This window comes from Dermacentor variabilis, chromosome 2 (genome assembly GCF_050947875.1).
Source record: "Dermacentor variabilis isolate Ectoservices chromosome 2, ASM5094787v1, whole genome shotgun sequence".
Lineage (NCBI taxonomy): Eukaryota > Metazoa > Arthropoda > Arachnida > Ixodida > Ixodidae > Dermacentor > Dermacentor variabilis.
In genome coordinates this window covers 121,123,427-121,149,693 of record NC_134569.1, presented here as the reverse complement: position 1 = coordinate 121,149,693, position 26,267 = coordinate 121,123,427, and the positions used below count along the sequence as shown (strand labels likewise).

At 49.6% G+C, this 26,267-nt stretch overlaps 1 protein-coding gene across 6 annotated transcripts in view; it reads left to right on the top strand.

Moving 5' to 3' along the window:
* The window catches only part of LOC142572640 (uncharacterized), a 177,079-nt gene extending 151,973 nt beyond the window's left edge, over positions 1-25,106 (top strand). For all 6 annotated transcript variants that reach the window (XM_075681895.1, XM_075681900.1, XM_075681896.1 and 3 more), the window contains exons 3-4: positions 1,627-1,672; positions 21,083-25,106. In XM_075681895.1, the coding sequence (XP_075538010.1) occupies positions 1,627-1,672; positions 21,083-21,949 (913 nt within the window). In that variant the 3' untranslated portion in view covers positions 21,950-25,106. The remainder of the gene's footprint in view (positions 1-1,626; positions 1,673-21,082) is intronic.
* Positions 25,107-26,267: the final 1,161 nt, after the last annotated feature.

Sequence of the window (26,267 nt, the reverse complement as noted above, 5' to 3'; positions counted from 1 at the left end):
AGCACCAAGGTTAGCTTCAGACAGCAGAATGACGGCAGCCTAACATATCGACGGAGCACTTGCTCTGACTTGACTGATTTCCAGGCCCTTTGCTGCGTGCACAGACAGCGTTCCCTCTATCCTCTTTCTGTTCCCCCTTTCCCTTCCCCCAGTGTAGGGTAGCAAACTGGACGCTCGTCTGGTTTGACCTCCCTTCCTTTCCTGTCTTTCTCTCTATCATCTTCGAGATATTCGAATGAGCATAATTTATCATTCCTATAACTAGGCACCATAAGAATTTGCAGAGTGAATACTTGTTAACCTTTCCAAGAATTAGAAATTAGATTGCGTAGTTTTACGTGCCAAAACCACTTTCTGATTATGAGGGACACCGTAGTGGGGGAGTCCGGAAATTTGGACCACCTGGGGTTCTTTAACGTGCACCTAAATCTAAGTACACGGGTGTTTTTTCCCCCATCGAAATGCGTCCGCCGAGGCCGGGATTCGATCCCGCGACCTCTTGCTTAGCAGCCCAACACCATAGCCACTAAGCAACCACGGCGGGCATTTCCAAGGACTTTGAATCTCCGGTAGTTGTATCTATGTTATGTGCTTTGGTGTGTGCCTTGTCTAGGAAGGCTTGAGTCTTTTAGAGAGAAGTGCTCGCATTCTTTCCTTTTTTTTTTTTTGGCCGGCGCCTGCTTACATATCTAGGATATGAATACGTTGAATTGAATTGTATTACGGGCGAATTTCCTGTTCAAGGCGATCACAGTGAGCCTGCAGAACACTCTTACATAGACAGCTGATGTGGTTTGCAGACTGGACAAAAGGAGGTATAATACAATAAAAGTGCCGAGTGCTTGCGCTTCAGCGTTTGCCTTGTGTCTGTAATTTCTTTTTGTAGCGTGCATGGTGTGCGTTTGTAAACCTGCAAGTTTCTTCCATCTAAGATATGTGCTGGTTTAATCTGCAAGTATGAACGAACTATCCCGGCACTATGGTCTATTGCGCTGATTTTGGACTGTCAAACAGGCATCGCAATAGGTCATGACCTCGATAAACATAGGCGTACCTCAGTGGGCTAGAGGAGATATCAACGTTATCGCTTGTGACAGCAACCGACGTGAGATTGCACAACAAAGTTATAAAATCACGTTTTCTTTATGTGATAGGAATATTATGTTGATGTATGAAAATAATGTTCTTTTTTCATCTAAGAACGTATGGAAATTTGTACGCCTTAAACATAAACATACCCGTCCCTTCACGTGATAAAATGCGCTCGTGTGTCACGTAGATTTTTTTTTTTCGCGGAATAATTGGTACGTACTGTCCTGCCTTTATGCATCTCTGCTTCTCGACGGGACTTTGTGAAGTAGATCAACTTTGGTAAGCGAGTATATCCGACGGGATGCAGAAAACGTGACAGAGTCTTCGATTATGCTATCTCTACTAAGCTCAAGTTATTGAAGAAATTTGCACACTTTATCACAGTGCTAGATTTTATATATCAGTGACTCGTATTTCGTCAATAAGAGCAGTTGGATGAATGAATAATTCATTCGATGCTCTTCGCTTTACTGCAAGTGTGTAGTGTGTTTTGCAACCGCTGCTTACAAAGCACATTCGCATTTCACTTTTCAGGGAGGAACTGGCGATGAGGGTGGACCTGACGGAAGCGAGAGTTCAGGTCAGTGCAACATTCTTTTTCCTTTATTTTTTATTCTAATTTTACCTATACCGGGCCTTATCTTTACGTACACTTTCAGCGAAGACATTTGGATCAATGTTTGCAGGCGTGACGTTAACGAGTGTTTAAAGGAGTATATACAGTTACACCAATCTCTAAAGCCTCTTTTCGCGCTCTAATAATTTTAATCAAGGTACAACATGTAAATGTCGTGAAGAGCATGAGCTGCTCAGACAGGCGACGATCAATTATTTCATCGTCGCTCATTTCCGAGTGATGCTTCCAACTGTATTATGCTTGCCGCGGGACGTGTCGGAAACGCTTGGTAAATGCAGATAGTGGTGCGAGGATTGTGGGACTTGTTCGCCAATAGGCTCTTCGGGGGCACAGGGTCTGAATTCGCACTAATTCCCGTGATATCGAAAAGTACAAGGAAAGGCAAAAGTGCCTAACCTCGCTCCGATGTCTCGCCACGTGTCTCCCTGTTTCCAGAGCTACTGGATTGATCGCAGTTACATATATTTGTTGCCGAAATTGCTGAGCGCATTAACGCATTAATGTGTAAGCCTTCGTATACCCAACGCGGCAATCACTTAAAATGACATTGAAGTCTTCCCGCCGTAATGTGTATTGATTCTTTTTTTCTTTGCGTAAGAGGTATTGCGGAACGTGCTCGTAATTGCATGAGCCGGACTGCGATGTCCTCCTCAATGTGTTCAGTAAAAGTGACAATTGTATTCGCACGAGTTGCAGATTCGTTGGAACCCTCAATGACACCAGAGTGGTGTACTAAGCGAAAGCCCACGTGTCCGCTGCTGTCGTGCTGTAGGAAGACGCTTCTGAAAACTGGCAGTGTGAAGCTCTGCAGCCGTATTTATGTGCACGTTATGTGCAAATACACCGAGAGTGTGCAAGCTTATGTAAAAAAGCAGACCTCTAATTTCTCCCCTCGCATTTGCGTGCAGCTAAGACGAGTGTTAGGCGAGACCGGGAGTTTCGTATGGCTTTGCCTTTTGCTAGCACAGGAAGAAGCCGTGCTTTCTTTTTTTTCGCCTTTTGAACCTACATATAATGCGTTTATTCACCCGTTTAATTCATTTTTTAGTTATAAGCGCCGGAAATATGTGTCTCCGCATCAGATAGTCGCCTGCGTATAGATCTGAACGTATTCGCTGTAACGCCGGAAGCATAATGACCAATTGCTGTGTTAGTACGCAGAGGATCGCTACCGACTGTGATATCCGTGCCCTCTGACTCTCTTTTTCTTTCTCTACTTCCGTCTTATGTTTCTACCTATACTCCTACCTTATGTACCAGTGTAGGGCAGCAAACCGGCTTCTCTGTTCTGGCTTAACCTTCGTGCCTTTCTTATTTCCTTTGCTCTCTTTCTCTCTCCATAGCACCGGAGAATGCATGGGAGCTTGCACTTTAATGCCAGATTATTGCAAAACACAGTATCCAGTACGGTAACATTTGTACGAAGTCCGCTGTGTTGTGTTTGTTGGCTGCCGAAAACAGGCGTAGGAGCTTCTTTCTTTTCTTTTGCCCCTCTCCTTTTTTTCCGAAAACTTGAAAGAAAAAAAAAACCACTCCTAAAAATGTGTTCAAGAAGTCGACGTAAATGCGCGAAGTGTATTGCGAACTAAAGGAACAAAGAACGGGAGCCAGCAGGCCCCCGAGCAGGCGACCGTGGAGCCGAGGCCGCGCCGGCTCCCCCCTGCAGGCCTGTTTTGTTTCCTCGATTAATCTTCGCGCTGGATTCTTTTGACGAGGCCGGCAGCATGCAGTGGTTCGCCATAGCGAACTGCTTATAAGCGCACGTAGTACGCCTGCGCAAGCTGGCGTGTACAGGCGCCGCCGCTGCCGCCGCAGGTTGTTCGCGAGTGTCGGGGGGTAGGGGGGGGGACCTCGTTAACGACATTTAATTACTCGTATAATGTTTGTACGGAAAACGCGAGACCGACGTATGCGAGCCGCACTTCAAAGCGGCACGCTCGTCCGTCGGTCCGGGCGCTGTGCATGCGTGCACCCGCTGGTGTGTGCGTGAACAGGCCCTTAACGTCGGTGTTCCTCTCGGCTCGCGCGGTAGAGGAACAAGCTTAGCGGAGGAGTGAGGAAACGAGGGGGGAAAGGAGGAGGGGAAAGGGTAGAAATACTTTATATGCGCTTCCGCCGTGTTCAAGTACAAAAAATTGGTCCTATAACAGCTTCTCTTGCGTGCGCGGGTCACTCACGTGTGCGCGCCCCTCTCTTCAATGTTCTTCCCCCTTCTGTCGCTTTTTCCGAACCTTCTTCCTTTGTTCTTCTGTTTACCTGGTAATGGGGAAGCAGTGAACGGCAGAGAGCTGTGCGTATCTATACGTATACTTACCGAGGTGCGTTCAAGCGTGCGAAGCACCATCCCCGTTGTTACACAAACGATGTGGCGTCGGCGGAACGTGGCCCTCTACGCTGGGTTTTTATGTGCAAACTCTAGTCTCCACCGACTTGACTGCTCTTCTCCGCCCCCCCCCCCCCACCCTCGCGTGACCGCTCACACGCGCACTTTCCTTCAGCCTCGGTAGTTCCATCCCTCTCTCCTTCCCTTTTGTATAGGCGCCAAAGCTGAGGACAACGTCATTACTATGCGTAGCGGGTATTGTGAGCTTCCGGCGGTTTCGCGCGCTCGTCTGTCGCGTCTCCCTCATGCCTTCCTGCTTGGCGTGGACTGTTTTGTCTTCGCACTAAGCGGAAATAATTCAAGGTTGTCCATAGTGACCCGGGAGGAGAAGGTATACGGAAAGGATGTTATAGCAAACGTAGGGACTATGGGAGAACGGCGGATGTCAGAAGAGAGGAGAGGTATGAGAGAAGTAGGGAAGGACGTAGAGAAAGAGTCAAACTGTTACGGATGGTGCGTGCGTATTTGCTTGCATATGCGGGCTAGCAGGGGTGATGGACCGGAATATACCCGCTTTTTTTACCTAGCTCCATTACATTGTGGAATGACTTAACCGATTCCATAGTTTCTGAAATAGAGCCTAATAAATTCAGGCACTTATTATCAGCACATTTCAAGGGCTTGAGTTATTTTGCCGTGTTTTTGAATGTGTATGCGTGTTTTGTTTTGTTTCCAAGTTGTTCTTGAGCCGCTGTGTCTATCTTAGTGTTGATGATTCTGATGATGTTAATGTTGAACATGAACCCTGCACTTTGTATTGCTTTTTTGTTGTTACCGACCATTGTATATGTAACGACTGCATGTATCCGAAGTTTCTGGAAAGATATCGACGCTTCTATCCGCAGTCTGTTGTCGCCGAACCTTGTGTTATCTGATTTCATCGCCTGACGCGAATGCTGTAGAACTTTGTGGAAGGCACGCGGGTCCCAACGATTAGTTTGGAACGTTCGACGACTGCTGTATAAAAGCCGACGCGCTTGACCCGCCGATCAGATTTTCGACGATCGCCGACCGTGTTCGCCGCTATCGTTGTGCTATAAGTGTAGCCTGTTTTTGTGGGCACAGGTTCGCCCAATAAAAGTTAGCTTTGTCTTACACAGTATTGCTACTGTGCTCTTGAACGTCACCACCACGTGGCAATATGCAACCATCCTTTTATGCGTTATCGCAAAGCACACTAAATAAAAGTATCAGAAAACGTTCATTCTCCATGCTCCTATCTTCTTTTCGCCGCCATTACTGCGGCTTCAGGAAAACACGCGAGACGCTGTGGAAGAATCAGTCGTGCCAGCTGTTGCCAGATTGTTGCATTAGGGGCGGTGTGCACAGCCACGCGCACACGCCGATTCGATCACGTACGCTTCTCCCATTCCACCCTCGGCTCGGTTGCTCACTCACTCGCTTACTCACTCGCTCACTGCAGCACCGACGCATTATTTCTTTTGTTAACCCACTCACGCGCTCACCAATATCTCGAGCAATTAGGCGCGGCGCTAACTGGATCTTCGCTGCACGGGCCGCATCGAGGGGACTTCCTCCTCCAGTACTCGCTGTCGCAAGACCCAATTTGCTGGCGCCTGCTCTGCGCGAAGGCCGACATTCCCGCGCGGCCTTTTAATTCAATAGGCTTCTCGTGAAGGGTGTTTAAGTCACCGCGCGGCAGCCGCGCTCATCGGCGACCAATTTACATGGCGATCGCGCATGTGTCTACGTGTTTATGCGGATGTCGGGCGGCAACGCTGACGCATGCCCGCTGGCCACCGTCGCATGATGTATGGCGGCGTTGTGCGGATAATAGACGTGCTCGCTTACGCGGTTCGGCCGATGCATGCGCTGCCGGCGTGCGCGTGTGTACGACGTCTCGGGCTCGCTCGCTTGCTTGCCTGCTATGTAGCTGCCTTCTCGAGCTATGCGCGGGGCGCGTTGCGCAAGGACCCCGTGGTACGTGTATGCCGAGACTATATATACGTCCCTTAATTAGATCATACGAGCCAACTTCGGCGTCTTCATTAAAAATGAGACAGGAGGCTGGACTCGGCGGAGCGGCTAAGGAACGCCCATGAACCGGCAGTCTGATAAATGCGTAGTAGCTCCTAAACGAAAAAAAAGAAAACGCAAAGCATAAGAAGAAGAAGAAAAAACGAAAAAAAAAAGATCTTGGAAGGAGACCGTCGCGACGTGGTGCTGGTGACCGTCACATGCATGTTGTCTTAATACAAGGTCGTAAATATTATCACGCGACAGAAAGGCGTCTCGGTCGCTACATCGGGAATGAAAAAAAAAGGGGGAAAGCAAAATAAAGAAATCATACTTTATACAGTGTCCTTGCGAGCGCAAGGCAGGATAAATTGCGGCGAAAATAACGAGGACACTTAATAGCATAATGATATTACCTGCTTCTAGCGTCGAAGTAAAAGAAAAAAAAGAGAGAGAAAGATAGGTGCAAATAATAACGCTACTATCTGGCTTAATTCTCGCCGTTTCTTTATAAATTCTTCCCCGCGCAAGGCACATTTTCATTTCTTTTTTCTTTTCTTCTTTTATTGTGCGTCTCTACGAGCCTTCGTCGCACAGCGCAGCACTCTTCGCAGACGGAGGGAAGCGCTCCTCCGATTACGCGGTAATTACAACAATTAGCTTGTCTAATCGTAGGTCTATCACGAACATCAATGGCCGCACCAAATTAGCCCGAGCCACTTAAGAACTCTTGTCTCTACCTTCCTCGGCTCGCGCACCGCCATACTTCGGGAACGCCCCTGTCGAAACGAGATAAGAATGCCAACGGAAGGTGCACGTTGGAAGAAGAGCGAGCGAAAGACGACGGGGCAGCCAAAAGAGACCACGTAGCCACATGTAAATAGGCGCACTCAAGCAAGCAAGCAAGCAGCCGCACAAGCAAGCAAGCAAGCAAGCAAGCAAGCTGTGCGTGGGTTGAGGACAAGGACAAATTCTGAGGGTAAAGGCACTGCTGCGACAGTGCGAAGTCGTTCATTCGTTCGTTCGTCGTCCCCTATACATGGCTGCTCGAGGGCGGTCGGCGAAGGACGCTCTGAGGAGCAGGAAACGCAACACGCCAGCTGACTGCGAAGGACCGGCAACACGGCGGCCGCGGCGACGAAGGCCAAAGAACCGACTAACCACCGGCAATTATCAAATTACTGAGCCGAGATGTTTAAATCTGCGCGACGCGACAGAGAGAGAGAGAGAGAGAGCCGACAGTTGGCTTCATCGTGAAAAAAAAAAAAAAGAGAATACAGAGTGAAAGAAGCGGCGGCTATTCCCTTAGTCTGGTCGCGATAACAGAATCAATGGAAAGGCCGGGAAATTGAGGGTAGGCGAGTGGAGAGCAACGGAGAGAGGCCGCGACAGATGCGCATCCAGAGCTGCGAGAGGATGGGCGGAGGACGTCGCACACGTAGGCGCTGCTGCTATAATCTGCACGTAGTTGTACGCCCGGCTGCGCTGCGGTATAGTTGAGCGCAGCGTTTGTGGAAGCCGAAATATGGCAGAAGTATACGGCGTGCGCCGAGAAGCGGCAAAATGTCTTCGGAGCTCAGACGGCTAGCAAAAAAGAAAGAAAAAGGAAAGGCAAAACATTTCGGTAGAGTCAGTCGCCAAGTTTCTATAACACTGTTTCTGAGAGCGTCTGAAATTAAGGGCATGTATAGTTATCGGACGGTGACATATATATGCGGCGGGGAGGCTGTGGGGGAAACGGCATGACACGCGACTGTTCAATGCGCTTCATCCTGCAATCGGTGTGGCCTCAGTAGCGGTTTTCAGCGCGCTGCACGCAATTAGCGAGAGCGACGGAACGAAACGCGGTCTCTGTCTCGCCGTGCGGTTAACGTATTCCGCTCGCAGGGCCGGTAATAAATAGCGAGCGAGTGGGGCGGAAATGCAGATAAGCGCGCAAATGGGCGTCCGCGCGGTTTCTCGCCGAGCGAGGCGCTGCTGGCTGGCACCTGTTCGCGCCAGCGCGGAGAGAGGCGACGCGAGTCGTATAGCTCACCTCGACGCTGCACGCGCTGCCCGACCCGCGTCCGTACGCAGGTATAGCCGGCTGGATACGCGCCTGGGTGCGAGTGTGAACGCGAATTACCGTGCACACCGCCGCCCCCCTAATGCTTATGTATGCCGCTATAGGCGAAAGCAGAGTGCACGCGCGCTACGGGAAACAGCTGTAACCGATTACTGGCGGCGCCCGCGCAAGCATCGCCGAGCTGCAGTCAATTTCCCCAACGATTGTTGTCCGCGTTAGGCGTACCGGCGCTGGAAACGGCGGCGGTAATTCGGCGACGAAAGCTTGGACGCACGCTGAGGCATCGCTCAAAAGTCGTCCGTCGTTATAGGTGAGCGTTCCGCAGGGTTTGATCGATTGAAAACACGTGTTATTGCCGCTTCTCTCCGCGTTATCTTGCACCGGTAGCAAAGTACATTCGTAAAAAATGGCTGTAAAACGCGTTTTCAATCAATCAATCAATCAATCAATCAATCAATCAATCAATCAATCAATCAATCAATCAGTCAGTCAGTCAGTCAGTCAGTCAGTCAGTCAGTCAGTCAGTCAGTCAGTCAGTCAGTCAGTCAGTCAGTCAGTCTTCACGGAAGTCTTAGCGAAATTTGTGAGATCGTGAATCCCTTTTCGTTATTTCTTGAAGCATTGAAGTGAGAAACGAGTAAATGAACGAGAAAGCACGCTGCAACGACCCTTACAAAGCTCCGTACGGCAGCGCCGAACGTCAATCTATGGTGCGTGGGCTACTTCCACCGCAACCTTCGTATACAACGGAACGAGCAGCGCGAGAGATCGAGACAAGCTGGAGAGGCGCGGCCGCTAACCCGCTGCTTTCGCTGCTGATTAGCAGCTGAGACAGATCGGCAGCGGGCGTTTCCTCGCAACAGTCAGAATCGGCTTTGCCGTAAATAAATCTGATTTTCTTACCTATAATTAGATGCACAACGCGGACACGAGATATAGAACTAGCTCGCTGCACGCGTTCGGAAAGCATTTTGCATAAAAATAAAGAGTCGCTATATAAGCGGGCAAGCGAGCAAGGGGAGGCCGGAGTCGTGTGCATGCATAATAATAATAAGAAGAAGAAAAGTGCGCCGTGCGCGCGGGCGTAGTGGAGGCCAATAAATCTTGAACGGCCATAAATTTTGGCGCTGCAGCGAGTATATCTACAGCTGCGGCAATTTGGTGGGTCCCTCCCTCTTTTGCATCGCGGACAGAAATTTTGGGGCTCGACTGAGGGCGGGCGCTCGTATACCCCTAATTTTCCTGCGAGCTCTAATCCGCCTTCGTGTAAGAGAAATGCTCACGTAAAAAAAAAAAAGGAAGAAAAAAAATTCTTTTTCGTTTTTCTTCTTATTTTTTGTTGCTACACCCTACGGAGCTTTTATTATACCCTCCTTTGCTGGGTTCCCTATGAAGTTTGTGTTGGCTGCTTGCTATTTTCGGCCAAATAGATAATGAATGTAGCAACAATCGTAGGTAGCCAAAAGTTTGAACTGCAATAATACACTTCAGGCACTTGCTGTGCTGCCCAGGCGTGATAGTGAACAGTCATTAAATAATCTGCGGTTTCCTACAATCACTACGGCGCATTCAACGCTTTTCTTGCCGCATGGCAGTATACTGCATTCGAACAAGGCAGGTTCACTTCGCAACCTTTATTTCTTTCCGTGTGGTATATGGCCAGAATTCGACGTAAGTTCAATCTGACGGATGACTGTCGGGCGCTTGCGTTACCTGACATGTGTGAAGCAACGCGGGGAACATATGAAAATATTGGGGTCTTCTTTGACTGATTGGTTTAGTTGATAGTATTAGAAAATGCTAGAATGTTCTGTCTGCCGCTTTTCCGCAATGTTCGATTACCATATAAGACAACGCAGGTATGACGTGGGATACAAAGAAAAAGCGAGCATATTGTACCGGAATAAATTGGAATATAATGGAACTAAGCTTGCCCTATACGAAAAAAAAAGAAAAGAGAGAAAGGGACTAACATAACTAGCGTGTGAAGGCGGAGGTATGGGATATGCAAGAGAGAAAGAACGAGAGCAAAGCAGCTGTGCATCTATCAACGCCAATATTTAATCACATCGGGCTCTTCAGAAGACATACTACTAGACACTTATTGGCACATTTCATACAGCCTTAGCGCGGAGTAAAAAGTAACGTATAAAAACACACTGCTACAGATGTCTGTGTGTTATACCGCCTGATCGGTCACTATAGAAGGCGCGTTTCGAACGACAAATGAAGGATACCTTCACTCTTCAAGATTAGATAACGACTGCGAATGAGTAAGTTACAAAAGGCGAACGACAAGAATGACGCTACCATAATTTCCAGTCATGAGGAAATGCCGAAAAGGTAAAAAAATAGTGACAGGAAGTGTAATTCAGAAAAAAGAAGGAGGTCTAGTTCCTTTGCGTATTCATCTATATTTCCTGTTTTCCCATTACCATACAATTCTTGGTATGTCCCGCACAGTTAGCGTGTGCATTGTCCATATCACAATCATCATCATGATCGTTGCCTTTGTCATCGCCATAGTCGTACGGCAAGCAAAAAAAAAAAATAGAGAGCAGAGGAAGAACGATAATGATATGAAAAGGTAGAAGATATGTGACAAAGCAAAATAGTAAGCGTATCTCTTGCTATTCAAAGCTAAACACCTTTCTTGAACACTTGTTCGGTATGCCTATATAGGCTTTATGGTAAAAATGCTTTCCGTTACATTTGTGGTGCTTCGCGGTACGTACATTCGAAAAAATACGTAATGTGCACGAGAAAATTTACAAGTGAAGAACACTGTACACGAAGGCAAGACAATGTTCACGAGGCGGAGAAAAAGGTTTAGAAAAAAAAAAAAAACATTGCCTCGGTAATTTAATAAATGCAGATCGATTGGCAGTGAACCTCTTGCATAACGTTAAAACTACTCTTAGCACCACTGTTCGAAGGAAGACCCAGTGCAAAATTAGTCTTCGATTGCAGCTGATATATGACGAAGGCATGCGGGCTATATAGACGCCCGACCCCCTCTTTCCGCGAATTAGAACTTAGAGTTGTTGCTTTGCTTGCTTCAATGTACCGTCTCGGCGTTTCATTTAAGAGTGGACCACACTGTACGTGCACGAGGCTCCACACCTAAGCTATATGTTGCCGAATGAATGGAGATCTTTGCGCAGCGTAGAACAACGTATGTCACACGGGCGAGGAACGTGCACCAAAGAATTGGCGGAGGCCACGGCTTCCTCGCGCGTGCGCAGTAGTCGCTGCCTCGTCCGCAAAATGGCGCGCACTTGCCTCCTACGAGGTCCATCTCTTAATGGCCCCATAATTAACTCGAGTGATTTGCGACCGGGGCACTTTGCGAGCTCTATAGGAGCAGCGTCGCAATGGGCCGCAGACAACGTCCAACATCTGTCCTCCGCGCTACCTCCTCGCTGGCCCCCATCCGCGCATGCGTGGCGTGGCTGCTGTGGCTTCGAAGTAATATGTGACGACAGGTACGAGGAAGTGTGCATAGCATAAAAGCTCGCGTATAGTATATGAACACGGCCTACTTAAGTAAGAGGTGCAATTCTTGGGCCACAACAACCGCAAAAAAAAAAAGTATACCTGTACTTGCTGTCTAACCAAACACACTTGGCTTTTTGATGATATAAGCTAAAGAAACACTTAGACTCCCGAATGCTTTGTTAGTCGTATATAACTCGAGATGCCGAACGCGCGTTCCAAAATCCGTTAAATAACTTCCTATTATGTGCGCGATTTCACGGTAGTTGTGCTACGTAGCCGCGCCACTGCGACACAAATGGGTGCGGTCGGCTATGTTCGACACACCCGCCCCTGGAGGTGTCGTGAGCACGACGAATTGTTCTCTCTCTCTCTCTCTCTCTCTCTCTCTCTGAAATTATGTTTGAGAGAGCGCACTTTATTTGCCGCGCTTCCTATTTTCGCTTTTCGTTAAAGCCTCAATCGCGTCTCGATTTCTCGTGCAGTACGTCATTGAAGCTGCTCTCTCTCGAGCCATGGATCCTGCCTCGGCCGTTCGACCGCGGGCTTCAAGTTGTCTCATCATATTTGGTCATATTTGCGCGTCATATTTGCTTCCTCCCTCACCCCCCCCCCCACACACACATATATATATATATATATATATATATATATATATATATATATATATATATATATATATATATAGGGGTTTTCTTCAAAGTTCAGCACGCAGGACCCGATGTAAAATACGCAGGAAAGAGACGACGAACTTTTTGGGAGACTTCTTTTTCTTACTTAACGTTTTCGGCTGGTGGACCAGCCTTCGTCAGAGTACAGTGCTCTGTACTCTGTACAGAGCAGTACAGAGTAGTACAGAGCAGTACAGAGTACAGAGCAGTACAGAGTACAGAACTGTACTCTGACGAAGGCTGGTCCACCAGCCGAAAACGTTAAGTAAGAAAAAGAAGTCTCCCAAAAAGTTCGTCGTCTCTTTCCTGCGTATATATATATATATATATATATATATATATATATATATATATATATATATATATATATATATATATATATATATATATATATATATATATATATATATATATACATGCTCAAAGCACTATAATATTTCTCCTCCTCTGGTGATCGCAGCCTCCTTAAAAGTTGCAAACAAGCGGAAACAACATTCATCACGCACAAATATACATATTGCGCGACGTGCCTAAAGTTATTGTGACGTGAAATACATGAAAATATGAAATAGGAGGCGGCATTAAAGAGGCCGAGAGCGCATCATAAATGAACGAGTTCAATAAGTGGGCAGAGGCCGCGAGACCTGCATTCAGTTTTGAAGGAGATACTCCGGAAGTTTAGAAAGCGTGGTTTGTTGTGCGCTTGTCTGACTGATTTCCATAAAAAAAAAAAGAACGTCCTCTTCATAATCTTTGCTGTGAAAATATCTGGCTATTAACTGCAAATTCAAAAATTTTACGCTGGCATTCCAGGTAAAATTGCCTTTGAGTACCAAATTCTATTCAACGACGTATATTCCTGCCTTCATTATTGAGCAATCAACTGCCCTGTATTAAAAAGCCTCGCCTCAGCTTGTTTATTCGTGCAAACATACTGCGGGAGAACCGCTCGTCTATTGCGCGCTTCGTGCGACAGCTTTCCCATGGCCGGGCGATGCTGTCCGGAGCCCCGAGCCGGCAATTTTCGCTTCTGGGTGTCATTTTATTACGCCAATTACGATCGTAATTGCGAGGTGTCCTCGGTCTCGCGTGATTGAATGCGGGGCTCCTTAATGGCTGGCCGTAATGATGATTACTGTTTCTGCAACGCCGCCGCGGCTTGCGCGCCATTCCAATTGGCACCGTGCGAAGAATGCGAACGGAGGAGGACGTGCTGCAGTGCGCCTCTCTATGGAGCTAAGCATTAACGGCATCCCGCATCGGCTCGCCGACACAGTCACGAAGGACCGCCGTGCAGCTGCCGATGGTCCGCACAATTAAAGTATACACGTACGGCTCGATAATCTGCATTGTAAATCCTCGGCAGTCGTCGTTCGTTGCACTTGCAGCGATTTAATCGTTTCTCGTGGCCAAACTACGGGGTTCGCGCGTTTCGTTCGGCTGTCGGGGCGGACGTATACGGCTAATCACCGTGACTGTGTGCCGTCTGATGTTAAACGTACGGCACGGGTAATAATAATGATATAACCAACCCTGGCGCGGCGTATATAGAAGCAAATTACTCGAGTATGGTTAAACGCCTTGCTAACGCATTCCGCTTGGTCTTATTGCTGTTCGGACAAAAATGTCTCTCCCCCTCCTCCTCCTCAATTCACTACCACATTCCCGTAGGCTATAACTATACGTTATCGTAAGTTAGTGCTTCCTTATACTATGGGAACAACCATCGCTAGTCGAAAAAAAAAAAGCCACTAGCCCGTAGGAAATTTTATCGCATTGTTCCAGGCATCGTAGCTAGCTAAATCGGCCCCATTAAGCAGGACAAGGCTGTTTGCGTTTCGTCGAGCTTCTGGCGAGGCGCCGCAGCCGGCTCTTTGGGAATCGAGTACACTGCACTGACAACCGAAAAGAATTTGGCAGTCAGAGATGTGTGCGGCCAATCCGACGGGAAAGAGGAAGTAGCAGAAAAAAAAATTACCTCGAAGGCGTGACCGCACAGTGTTCTGTTTCTTTTCGTTTTATTTTCGTGCACGCACATTGGTATACCTCCTCACCCCCCCCCCCCCCCCCCTATCTTTTCTTTTCCTCGCGTTTAATATTCCTGCTCGAATCTTTTGTTCCCCGGCCTGCCTTGTCGTGTGTGCGCAGGCTTCTATTTACTGGAGCAAAAGAAAGGCACTATGGGTGTCAGTTCCATTAGGAGTCGTGTGTTATTATACGCGCCGCGCACGAACACCCCACGTCGTCGTCCTGACGCGACGAGGAAAACAAGGGAAGGGTGCTGTCTATAGGTGCTGCTCGCCAACGAGCAGAAGCCCTTTCGCGTAGACGCGAACATAAATATTAACAATAATAGTAATAATAATAATAAAAAAAAGGGGACGAAATGAAGAACGCGGCGGCCGCTCGATGGTGTGTTCGAGCCGACGTAGTCTCAGGGGCTGTGATTATCTCGTCAGAGGCGCTGGAGGCCATTTCGCATTCACCGCGCCGATGCGTGCGCCTGCTTTGTTCGTGTGCACCGCCGGCGTCTCTCTCTCTTCCCCACTTGCATCGAAGCATGCTTGCATCAGCGTCCGTTTCTTCTCAGGCTCGGCGCACACGCGGGAGCTTCGATCGTGGTCGCCTCGCCAGCTGCCTCCGCCCTTCCGTATTATATGAAGAACCGGGCCGACGCGCTCGCTGCATGCTATGTGCCTGCACGCGCGAGGGCATACGCGCGGTGTACGCAGGCGCGTGATGCTAAAAGAGCACGGTTATACAGCGGCATCAGCGTCATGTTTCGACACGGCGATATGTATACACACCTTTGGACGGACGTGAGCGCTTAGCGGCTCCTAAGTAGGAGGAGGGGCCGTACACCGCTTTGCCCCAGCTGCCCATCACCGCGCGTATAGAGGTTGCGTGCGCGCGAAGGTCGCAGCGGGTTCAGAGAGGCGCTGCATGCCGCCGTTCGCTCGCCCATCGGCGCATCTCTGTGTGCGCGCGGCGGGAAAGGCGAGCGAGAGAGGTCGCGATGCCTGCCTTTCCACTTTTTGACCGTTCACTCTGGGTAGCTCTAATACACGCATAGGCAACAGCTGCGCACTTGTCACGCGTTATCTGCGTTTCACGGTTCGGCGTCGGTGCATTTTGCCGACTGTTCCGGTTCTCATACTCGGCCTCATACTCGTTGCTTACGTTCGAGTGAACGCTTACGCTCTCGTAAGACTGGAAAAGGGGGGGTTTCGACGTTGAGGAATCACTCGCCGGTGCGCTAAAGTGTAGTACGCGTATGTATAGTTCGGGGTAGTCTCAGGAAACCGCACGTCGCAACAATGACAAACAGAGCCTCTGGTTCGGCCACACTGCGCCGCACGGCACCGCAATGCTGCCGCGGTATGTATGCGCATCGCCCTGGTATAACACGCCGTGTTTTGGCTTGCCACTCTCTCGAGCCAGCTCGAAGCAGGTGTCCCACGAAGCGCCACTCCATATACGACTCCGGCAGATGGGTCGTCTTTCTCACACGTCTTCCTCGCGTCAAGCGCCATGCGCACTCGCAGGCCCTGCCAGCCGCGAGACGGAGCGGAGAACACGGCCGCTACGCCGTGAAGCCGACTTAATTATATGCGTCGCGCTGCCACAGCTATACTCTACACGCGAAGCCGTGCCCTCGTCATTTGGCGAGCGGTTCTGCGAGACGCCCCGAGAGGGACCGGCTACTTGGCACCCTCTGCGCGCGAGCGTAACGACGCCGATGGCTTTGTCGGGAGCCTGTGGTTACGGCGGGCGCCGAATTCGACAGCTAACCTTTCGGGGCTTAACCCACCCGGCCTTGCGAGAGACGCGCGTTCGTCTCCAGGTGTCAGCTTGCTCCCTCTTGCGGAGCAATCACGGGGGGACACATGTACGGCTTCTTCCTCTTCCCACTGTGAGCTGCCGCTGCGCTTCGTCCATGCAGATCTAGAAGGTACGGACGCCACATCGCGGCAGACGGGACCAGTGTCCGCGCGAAAATTACGCGCCTGCGCTGCCGTGCTGCGTGGTCTTTCGCAACCCCCCCCCCCCCCCCCCATCTTTTCTTTTCTTGTTCGGGCTGAGTTACCTCCGTCCACGCGCTGCGTTCTTTTCTTGTTTTTGTATACAGCTTTACGCTTCTTTTTGTGTTCTTGCGGGACCGAAAGAGTCGCGAAATCAACGGCGAGTTGCACGTACGGGACAGCCGAATTCGGCGGTCGCGCAAGATCGGCTCGGACTCAATCGAGTCGTCGACGCTGTCACGTCTCGGCGGTGGTTCTACGCGAAACGTCGCGCGAGCAACGCTTGTTCCTATCTGGCGGTGCATGGGACGCCCCGCGCGGCGTGGAATGCACGCCACCTTGTGATTTCGCGGCTGGCAACAGAAAGAAGCGCTCTGTAATTTGTTACTCTGCCAGGCACGCACGTGTAACGAGATACTCCGATTTGAAGGGGTGGAGGGGATCGGAGGGGGCGAGGGGGAGCATGGCGATCATGTCCTTCCCACGTACATATATATATATACTCGTTCTTTTTTTTTATTCTTCTTATTTGTTTCAGTATCGTTTGTTTCGTTTTGTTTAGGGCCCGTGTTATTCAACCGCCTTCTCTGTGTCTGTCATATAAGGACAGACAGGTGCTTGCACTTGGATCGTCCGCATATACATTCTTCATTTTGTGGCAGAAGCTATAGAAGATGAAGCGCCCACAACTGTTCGGAGCGAGCGGTTATTGCGAAAAGGAGTGAAAGATATTCGGAGATGCCGATTCGAAGGTCGTTCTTCGTTCTCTTCCAGTGTCTGCATCAAGTGGCGTGAGGCGGTTGGGGGTGGGGGGGGTGCCGCGTAAATTACACGGCTTGGAAGGCGAGAGAGAGAGGGAGAACGGGTGAGGGGTTTCTGGTGATCCGTTTCGTGGATGCGACGGCGGAAAGAAAACGAAATAATAATTAATGAGGAGGTCGAAAAGAGGGGAAAAAACGGTTTGATTGATCGATGTAGCGTCCGACATTCGGCGGATTCCTGAGCGGTCGCTTTGCCCGGGGTAATGATACGTGACGCCTTTTTCGAAAATAAAGACAGCTGCTGCGCGGGCTAAAACAGCCGTGAGGAGCGCGCTGCTGCAAGAGGCCCAGTTTGGAGCCCGCAGGAAAGACGGAAAAGCGATAGTTGGTGTCTCACTTCGGAGGAGACGTGTCGGCCATTACGAGAGCCTATAGTATTGGGCGCCACACGAGAACAGCGTATTTTTCTTTATTTGTTTTCGCTGCCTTTGCTGTACGTTTTAACCGACGTCGTATGCCATCCACGGCCTGTTAGGGAATGTGGCAAGATCGATGTCTAGCATCAAGCTGCGCACCTTGCGCGCGCCCACTGAGCGGAGGCACTGTATATATAGTCCGTGTCCTCTGGTATTTGTATAGAAAGCACGTGCAGGTGCAGTTTAGACAGTGCTCAAGTTGAAGGCGTTCCACCAGCAGCAACAATGTAGCCCAGCTCTGACGTGAGGACTCACTCGGAGAAGCTCCGTTTATTTTGCATCTCTATATACCAAGCAATTAGCTTACTTTCGACATAAGCGAGGCTGGGACTATATGAAGCTCGTGCTTCGTGATTGCAGCTCAAAAAGCTCGAAGGGGCACTAAGGAGAAATGCCAAGTTGTGTTAGAAAATCATGCTTTCCATTCTTGCGCGTTTTTAGAAGACACTTTATACGACCTTATTTTTAAGAGACTTTAGACTTTTAGACTTTATATAGAAATAAACAAATAATAATGCCAGCTTGCCATGACGTCATGAATTTTGATAACGTCTATACGCGTCTGTTATTGGCAACAAAGGACTATACGCAGGAGGTCTTCCTGCGCCGAAGCGGGCCAAGTGCGGAACAAAAAAAAAAAAGAGAAATCTGATACGTGACGTCACAGTGACGTACTGCGCTGATAAAAGAAAAAGGAAGGAAAGCGAAGTAACAAGTATATAAACTGATCTAGTGTCGGTCTTTAGGTGCTTTGCTGCTGCAGTTACAAATTATTTAGTTTTGATTTATATTTTATTATAAAGCTACCCAACGTGTACGTTCCTTCTGTAAGCGGTGCAATATCACTGTGGGACGTACACGTTGAAACACCTGGCGCGGCGAAACAGCGTACCTACCTCAAAGGTATTTAGTTCACATTGTATACATGATTTGATTAGCGTCTTGTAGATATTTCCCAACAGCCCTCACTTAGGCTCGACACGAATGAGTTCGGCTATATTTCTGCTATAGAACCAGCTTCGATTTATACATACATTCGAGTGAATGTAATTTTTCCTTTCACGACTCGCGCAGTTAGCTTCGATGCAGCCATCGATGCACGAAATTTTTACCTCTTTCTTTAGATCTACCTGAACGATGAGCAATGCATAACATGCCTCGTTTATTATTAAGTGAACAGAAAGGAGGCCCTGCGCGCCGCGCGCCCCTATAGGCCCCAGTTCGTATACAGCGCACGCAATGTCATTCGTCGTTACTCCCGTATCTAGTGACGTTATACAAGGCCTTAGAACCACTATCTATAGGAACGCACGAGTCGTATCCAATAACGACAACTGTGTCGAGGAGGTTTGTTGCGTCTACCTAGACAAACGTTGTCTAGAGAGCGAGACAAAGAACGTGGAAGAAAAGGGCGACGCTGTCGGAACGGCGCGGGTTGGTCGACGATGCGCTGCCGCCACTGAGCAACGAGTTCGAGTGTCAGTGTACACGGCCGTATGTACCTGAGCCTATAAAGCATATCGAGGCTGGCGAGCACGGCGAGCAGGTGCCAGTCGCGACATAACCAGTTCGGGGGCTGCCCCGCGCTTTGAGCCCGACGAAGTCGTTGGCATTGAAAGAAGTGACTGTTATTATTGAAGCCGCGTCGCCGTCGTGTGAGAAACAAGCCCGAACGCATTAATAAATGCACCGATTCGGGCACGGTCTTACACCACAGGGAGACCTGTTCGCTCCGTGACAGATATATAACCCGTGGCTGCAGAATAGGGCGGGGACGAGAGGCAAACAAACAAAGGGTGCATTGAATGGGAAATAATGTAAGGACGACGGCTTCGCACCCTCTATCTCTCTCTCTCTTCTTTTTTCTGGTTTACGCGCATCCGAACACCTGCTGCTGTGGTGCGCGATGGAGATGTCAGATGGCGTAGTAGGAGGGGGATCAGGCGTGCGCGTGCATTGTATACACTATATGTATGCATGGGCCGTAGTGGCGTCGCCGCCGCCTTTATAACTACAGCTCTGAGCGCTCGTGAATCGAGCATGCACGCGGTGCATAGTACGCGCGGCGTTTAGGGCGCAAAACGCGCTCTTCATCACAACGAACCCCGCGACGGAAGCGAGAGAGACAGCGCGCCAGCGCACCGCAGAGAGGGAGAGGCCGGAGGGGGCGCCTTTTGGAAGTCGCTCTCTGCTGCTGCGCCGTTGCCTTGGGTTCGGTTTTAGCGGTTTTAGTTCCAGCTTGGGTGTAGCGCGTGGCGCCGGGCTGTTGCCAGCGGTCCCGCAAAGCGAACACAATCAAGTGGCGCGACCCAAAGGGTTGATTGCGTGTGCGCGGGGGCCATCTGCGAAGCGGGCGGTTGACGCCCACCTGAATTCGTGGGCGGGACCCGCGCGCTTAATGGTGATCCGCGGGGTCGCGCGGCGGCGCCGACGCTGCACCGCCGCCCGGTCGGACGAAATGGCACCGCGCGCATGCAGTGCGCACGATCGTCGCCTGGCCCGCAGTGAAGAACAACGCACCGCGGGTGAGCGGAGAAGAGGCACGCGGGCGGATGGATTCGTACATATATATTTATGCGCGCGCGATTGGCGGCGATGCAGGTTGCGTGCTGCTACAGAGTGCGCCGCCGCGTCGACGTTGTGTAGGATCCGTCGAAGCAAACCGCGCCGCATGCGTTCTCGTTCAAGAGCGGCAAGCCGCTTTGGTGATTTATCGCCTCTCGCCCTCTCTTAGGCTTCTCGTCCGGTCTTTGCGAAAACCGCGAGACCAGGAAATTGGTGCTTGAGCGTATAACTGCGCTGCACGTGTGGCGCCCAGATAAACTTCTGGGCGGTTCTGGGAGAGCCCGAATGCATCTTTCATTACGCGTTCTCGAGAACCGCTCTTTTCACGTGTCACCGCCCATTCTCCCCATTTACGCATGTATAGCGGCCCCGCGTGGTCTTTGGACATCCGTTGGTAACTGAACTGGACAGAGATGATGTAACGTACGATCGTGTTCCAATTTTCATTTTCCCGCTCCGTCAGTGGTCCGAGAGGCGCTGCGCCTACGTTATCACTGGAACCAGTCGGACGTGACCGGGCGCTTATAAGAAAAAGAATCGACCAACAGTAATCTACGCTTTGCTGACCCAAGGCGCACCATCAGGTTTATTCGATTCAGCCAAGTTTCTCTGCACATATTGCACCTATTAACGGTGCACTGCACCTAGGCCTTCGATTCTGCGCCCCCCGTGCTCGATTGAACGAGGTGCAAGGCAATTAAGGTACCGCCACGGTGCAGTGAACCCTTGAACTTTGCAGAGAGTGGGGACGGCCCCGTACACGATAACTCGCACCATCTGCACCTTTTCACTTGGGGTGCCGCGTACCTTTCCTGAATCGAAAAAAAAAACTATTCAGTGCGTAATCATATAGGCGTGCGAGTTGCGTTCATATGCAACGCACATCGCCTAAGTTCAACACGGTTCCCGACGAAACCTTTCTCTTCTCTCTTTCGCAGGTCTGGTTCCAGAACCGACGCGCCAAGTGGCGGAAGCAGGAGAAGGCCGCGGGCAACGCGCTGCAGTCGCAGGGCTACAACCCGTACTCGACGGCGCAGTCGCTCAGCTCGTCGACGCCCACCATGGCGGCCGGCGGCCACCCGTCGCCGTCCGTTGCCGCCGCCGCAGCGGCAGCGGCCGCCTTCGGCTCTCTGTACGGCCGCAAGCCCCCGACAGCCGGTGCACAGGAGTCGGCTCTGTTGAACGCCGCGCGGCTCTCGCCCTACATCAACTCGGCGGCGGCAGCAGCGGCCGCGATGCCGCTGCTGACGCCCGGCCACGCGTTCTTCCCGATCAGCCCGTTCGCGCACTTCCTGCCGCCTTCGCTGCCGGCGTTGTACCAGACGCCGGCGCCCTTCCAGAACTGGCTGGCCACGCTGTCCGTGCACAACCGGCAGCGGGTCGACATCGCGCCGCCCGACGTCGTGCCGCCCACCACGGCTCCCGTGCTGCCGCCGTCCCCTCCGTCGTCTCTGCTCCACCAAAGAGTGCCTCCGGCCGTGGCCATTCCGCCGCCGCCGCCACCGCCGCCTCCTCCGTCCAGCGCCGCGGCTTCGACGGCAGCGCTGGTGCCTCCACCTCCTCCGCTGGCTGCCGCGGCAGCGGCGCAGCGGCCTATCCTCGGCGGCAGCAGTCCGGCCAGGTCTTCGTCCAGTGTGTCCCCTGGTGTGACGGCGTCCACTCTGTCGCCGTCCGCGTCGCCTCCGACCACCGGCGGAGGCCCCGATCGCCGAAGCTCGAGCATCGCCGCGCTTCGCATGAAGGCTCGCGAGCACGAGATTCAGCTCGAGATCATGCGCAAGACGAACGGCGAGATCGCGAGCTAACCAGCGAGCGACATTGAAGAGAACTCTGGAGACCTACCTGCGTGCCCCATCCTGCCCACCGTTGACTGTGCTTGGACTGAGTGCTCAACACTGAGGACTTCCGTCCTGTCGTCTTCCGCGACGGCGACCTTTCATGTGCCTTGTCGTGACAGCCGTCCACCGCGAGTTTTTGCGGACGAGTGCTTAGCGCGTCTTTTAAAGATGGAACCTGCGTGAGCTTTCAGACGTCCAACGCTGAAAGACCTCTCAAGGTGCACGAAGCGAACGGCGGCAGCTTCGCGTAATATGCACTATGGAAGGGACAACCACCTTGAAACGCCCCGTGCAGACTCGAAATAAGCTGTCTTGGGACGCAAAATGTGACTGGATCAACGAGCCAAGATGACCTGAATTAATTCGTTTTAATTTATGCCGCACGTCTCTTGACGTTGAAGTGTGTGATAACAGTTGTCTGAATCATGGATTCGGACGTCGAATTTGTCTTATGTGCAGTGACTACGTGCCTTCCGATGCTTGCAGGACGTATCTTGTGTGCCGATAAAAGGAAAAAAAACTTACTCTTCGTATACGATACCAAAAAGAAGGATGCAATGGGACCATTTCCTTTTTCTCTACTTTTCTTGTGTTTGTCATGGACTTCTGTGCAGTGGTCGCCTACTTTCAGCCGATAATGTGTCATTGTTTGTGATCCGTGATGTACAGTATTTCATCTTGCCTCTCATTGCCTTTGAATCGTGTATTGTGTAAATGGCGCTATTTATATTTCTACTTGCGTATTCGCTTTGCTACACAGTTCTTTTAAAGAAACAAATGCACACATTTGTATCAACAGACACGCGCACATAAGATTCCTTGTTTGCCTAAACTATTTTACTATTACTTTTCCCGTTTTCTGAAAGACAACAGTGAAGAAATAAAATAATCTGACGTGTGCCTTACATTATGCTGCGGAAATGCTGTGCTGTGGATGAAATCCTTGCTTCACCTACGTATGCCTGTCGAAACTCGACAGGTACACGTATAAACTTTCAGTATCATCTGGGCATGACTTCCAGAAGCAATATTTTGACAGGCTAGGCCGACCACAGCAAGCATGCGTTAGCGCGCATGCATAGTAGGATACGTATTGCAAGTATTGGTGTCGCCAACATAGCGCCATAACGCGGTTGACCAATGAATATTTTTGAGTACATTCAGTGTATAGTGTGGATGTGCCTTATAGTGTATGTGGAAACGCTAGTAACGGATTCAGGGTACAGAGCCAGGATTTAACTACAGCACTTTGGCCGGTGTTAAAGAAAACTACGAGCTGTCATGGCCAATAGAACTAGAACTAACATGGCCAATACATCATTGGTCCTGTACATCTCGAAACCTGGGATCCAAAATGTGACAAGATCAACGAACATGACAACGACAGTGAAACATAAATGCCTAGAATTTGAATATTCGAGTTCTTTCGACAGAACTGACATGTATATAGGGTGATCATTTTTAAGTTTTGTGAAACTTTTAAAAACCGTCTGTTGCAAATAACATAATTCTAGTCCTTGAGCTGGATTATTTAAAGATGCGGGCATTACTTGCATCATAAAAGGAAACACATAATCAACTAATTAACAAAAATCACTAATTATCTTCATAATTATTTAGCGCCACATATTGCAATTCACGAATTGTAGCAGGTAAGTTTGCAAGGCGTACTCGCTTATAAGCGAGTATGTCTTGCAAGCTGAATGAATTTCCAGAATGACACTAGTTCCAAAATATACGCCATCAAAGTCGCCGTAAAAATGCACTGTTGTTCCACTGTTTAAAGAAAGCCCTCTTCCTTGCATTCAAGCACAAAAGTAACCGGAACGTCCATGTATTTCGTCCCACACTTTTGGAAATAATATCTTGAAACTGGTGTCATCGTGGAAATTCATTTAAAGTGGGTACATCTTGCAAGTTCACCAGTTACAATTCGTTAATTGCAATATGGGCCGTAATGTAATTAAATAAAAAGTTAATTGCTGCGATATATGTGTCGATTTCTCATGCTAGTTATGTCCGCCTCTTCGAATAATTCAGCTCAAGGACAAGAATTATATTATGTATAACAGGCAATTTTTAAAAATTTCGTAAAACTTAAGAGTGGTCACCCTGCATATATGCTTTTTTTTTAAAAATAATATAGTGGTCCTCGAACTTTCGCCCGATGCTTACTCCTCCGTCCACGCATTGAAATAGCCCCATGGTGAGGCTCGCGCAAAATTGTGCTCAGTTAAGCAGAAGTGAAGCTGGAACCGCGAAAAACAAAATACAAGCACACTTGTATTGGCCAGAAATTACCATTTAAATTTTGTATAATTGACACGGATTTCGAAATCAACCGAAAATTTGATGGGTCGTCTCAGAAATAACGTAGCTAACTCTGACTGACAGTCAGAGTTACATTGGAGTTAAAGCCAGAAGAACGAAGCAATACAGCGTTAAAAGAATGAATGGGAAGGAGTTCGAGCTATCCTGCGTTAAACCTCATAATAGACACCGATCGTTGGAAATATCTCGCAAGACTTCTCGCCCGTTCTTTGGATGGATAAAAATGGCTGGCGTTTTTTGAAGAAGTGATTAAAGGGTAAGAATTATGGCGCAGAATAATGTCGAAGTTTTGAACTCAACAGCAAACTTGGTTTTCAAAGGGAAACGGCATTGAGTGTGTCCGAAACCGAGCAGCACTGCTCAATACCTCGTCGTGCCAAATAGCACGTCTCCTGCGCCGTATTCGGGCAACGTCGAAACTCGGCAAAAACCTACCTTCGCGCACGTGTCTATGGTAGTGGCTTTCAGCGCCTGGTGCTTTATCTGGCCGAGGGCAAATAAAATGTCGGTGTGGAGAGTCGTATGTGCAAACCAGGCACTTTCTTTAGTATACAAGTGTAGAACGGATTGTTTATAGGTTAAGGAACGTAATTTAAGCTCGCAAAATATGTACGCGAGCTGAAAGGCTTGCGCGGAAGTACTAATCCGGCTGCTCGTAATGCGCTGTACTTTGTCTTTCATGCGCGGAAGAAAGGACAAGTGTTTCTTCTGTTTCCTCAGACGGCTCGATCGTTAACGAGCAGTCGGCCTTTGTTTTAGCTCGTGTGACTTTACTAACAAGAACAAAGAAAAAGGAAGCACGGGTAAAACTAGCCTCTGCAGCGGGGACAATGAGAACACTAAACGATAATTCAAGAACATTTGTATAGTCTGTCTGTAAAAATCGTATTCTTTCTACGGCCTCGGTGGGCAGCAAATTTCCAACGCGTACTATCGCGCTCGATATTAAGTACAACGCGCGCTCGGGCGCTTTGGCACGAGCTTTCGCGTTATAGTTCATACTGCACGCGATAGTACGCATGATTGCGAGTGGCCATGCGAAAAATTTTCCCGGTGCTTTCTGCTTAGCCCTTCTGCGTTCGACTTGATGAATTTTGCGATCAACCGTTGCCTGCATACCATATTTGCTTGATTATAAGCCGTACGTGGACGCATGTCGAATTCCTAAAGTCTAGAATAAAGAAAGATCAGTTTACAAGCACGAGAAACGCCTGTCATCTTAGGTTATGCAGTTTTGTGGGTGTGCTTATATGTTTGGTGCCCCCATAAATATATCATTCCTTAGTCGCCGCCACACAGGTGACACCTGATATGGGCCCATATATAGTTCAAAAAAGGTGTAGGCGGTGTCCACTTGCATCCAACAGAACACGGCAGGTTTTCCGGTCAACCTTGGTTTGTATTTAAAAAAAAGATGTTCTTAGGTGGAAAATGTTCGTAAGAGCAGGTGCCATTCCAACACGATGACAGGCATATTATTATACAAGGCGGTCGGCCAGTGGCGAACAACACTTACAAACAAAAGGCTTTGTGGATTCGGCCCCTGATTATTACCAGGCAGTAAAGCATCCAGGGTTACCGTTGATTCGTCATTGGCGCAACGTTTATTTGTATGCGGACGACATCTGCATTTGGAGTGCGGCGCGTTCCCGCAGTACCACCCAACACCGCCTCCAGAGAGCGCTAGCAAATATATCGGCCTACCTAAATCCAAGGGGTCTGAAATTGTCCCCCGACAAAAGCGTTGCCATGGCTTTCACGCGGAGGTGTATGGACAAATACCCACTAGTGTTGGGTGGTCGTGCCCTTCCGTACGTCAAGACGCAAAGGTTTCTTGGAGTGACGATCGATAGGAACCTCACATGGTCGCCCCAAGTGAAAAAACTGAGTGAGAAGATTTCCTCGGCGTCGCACGTATTCCGATTTTTAGCCGGAACACAGTGGGGCAGCAACT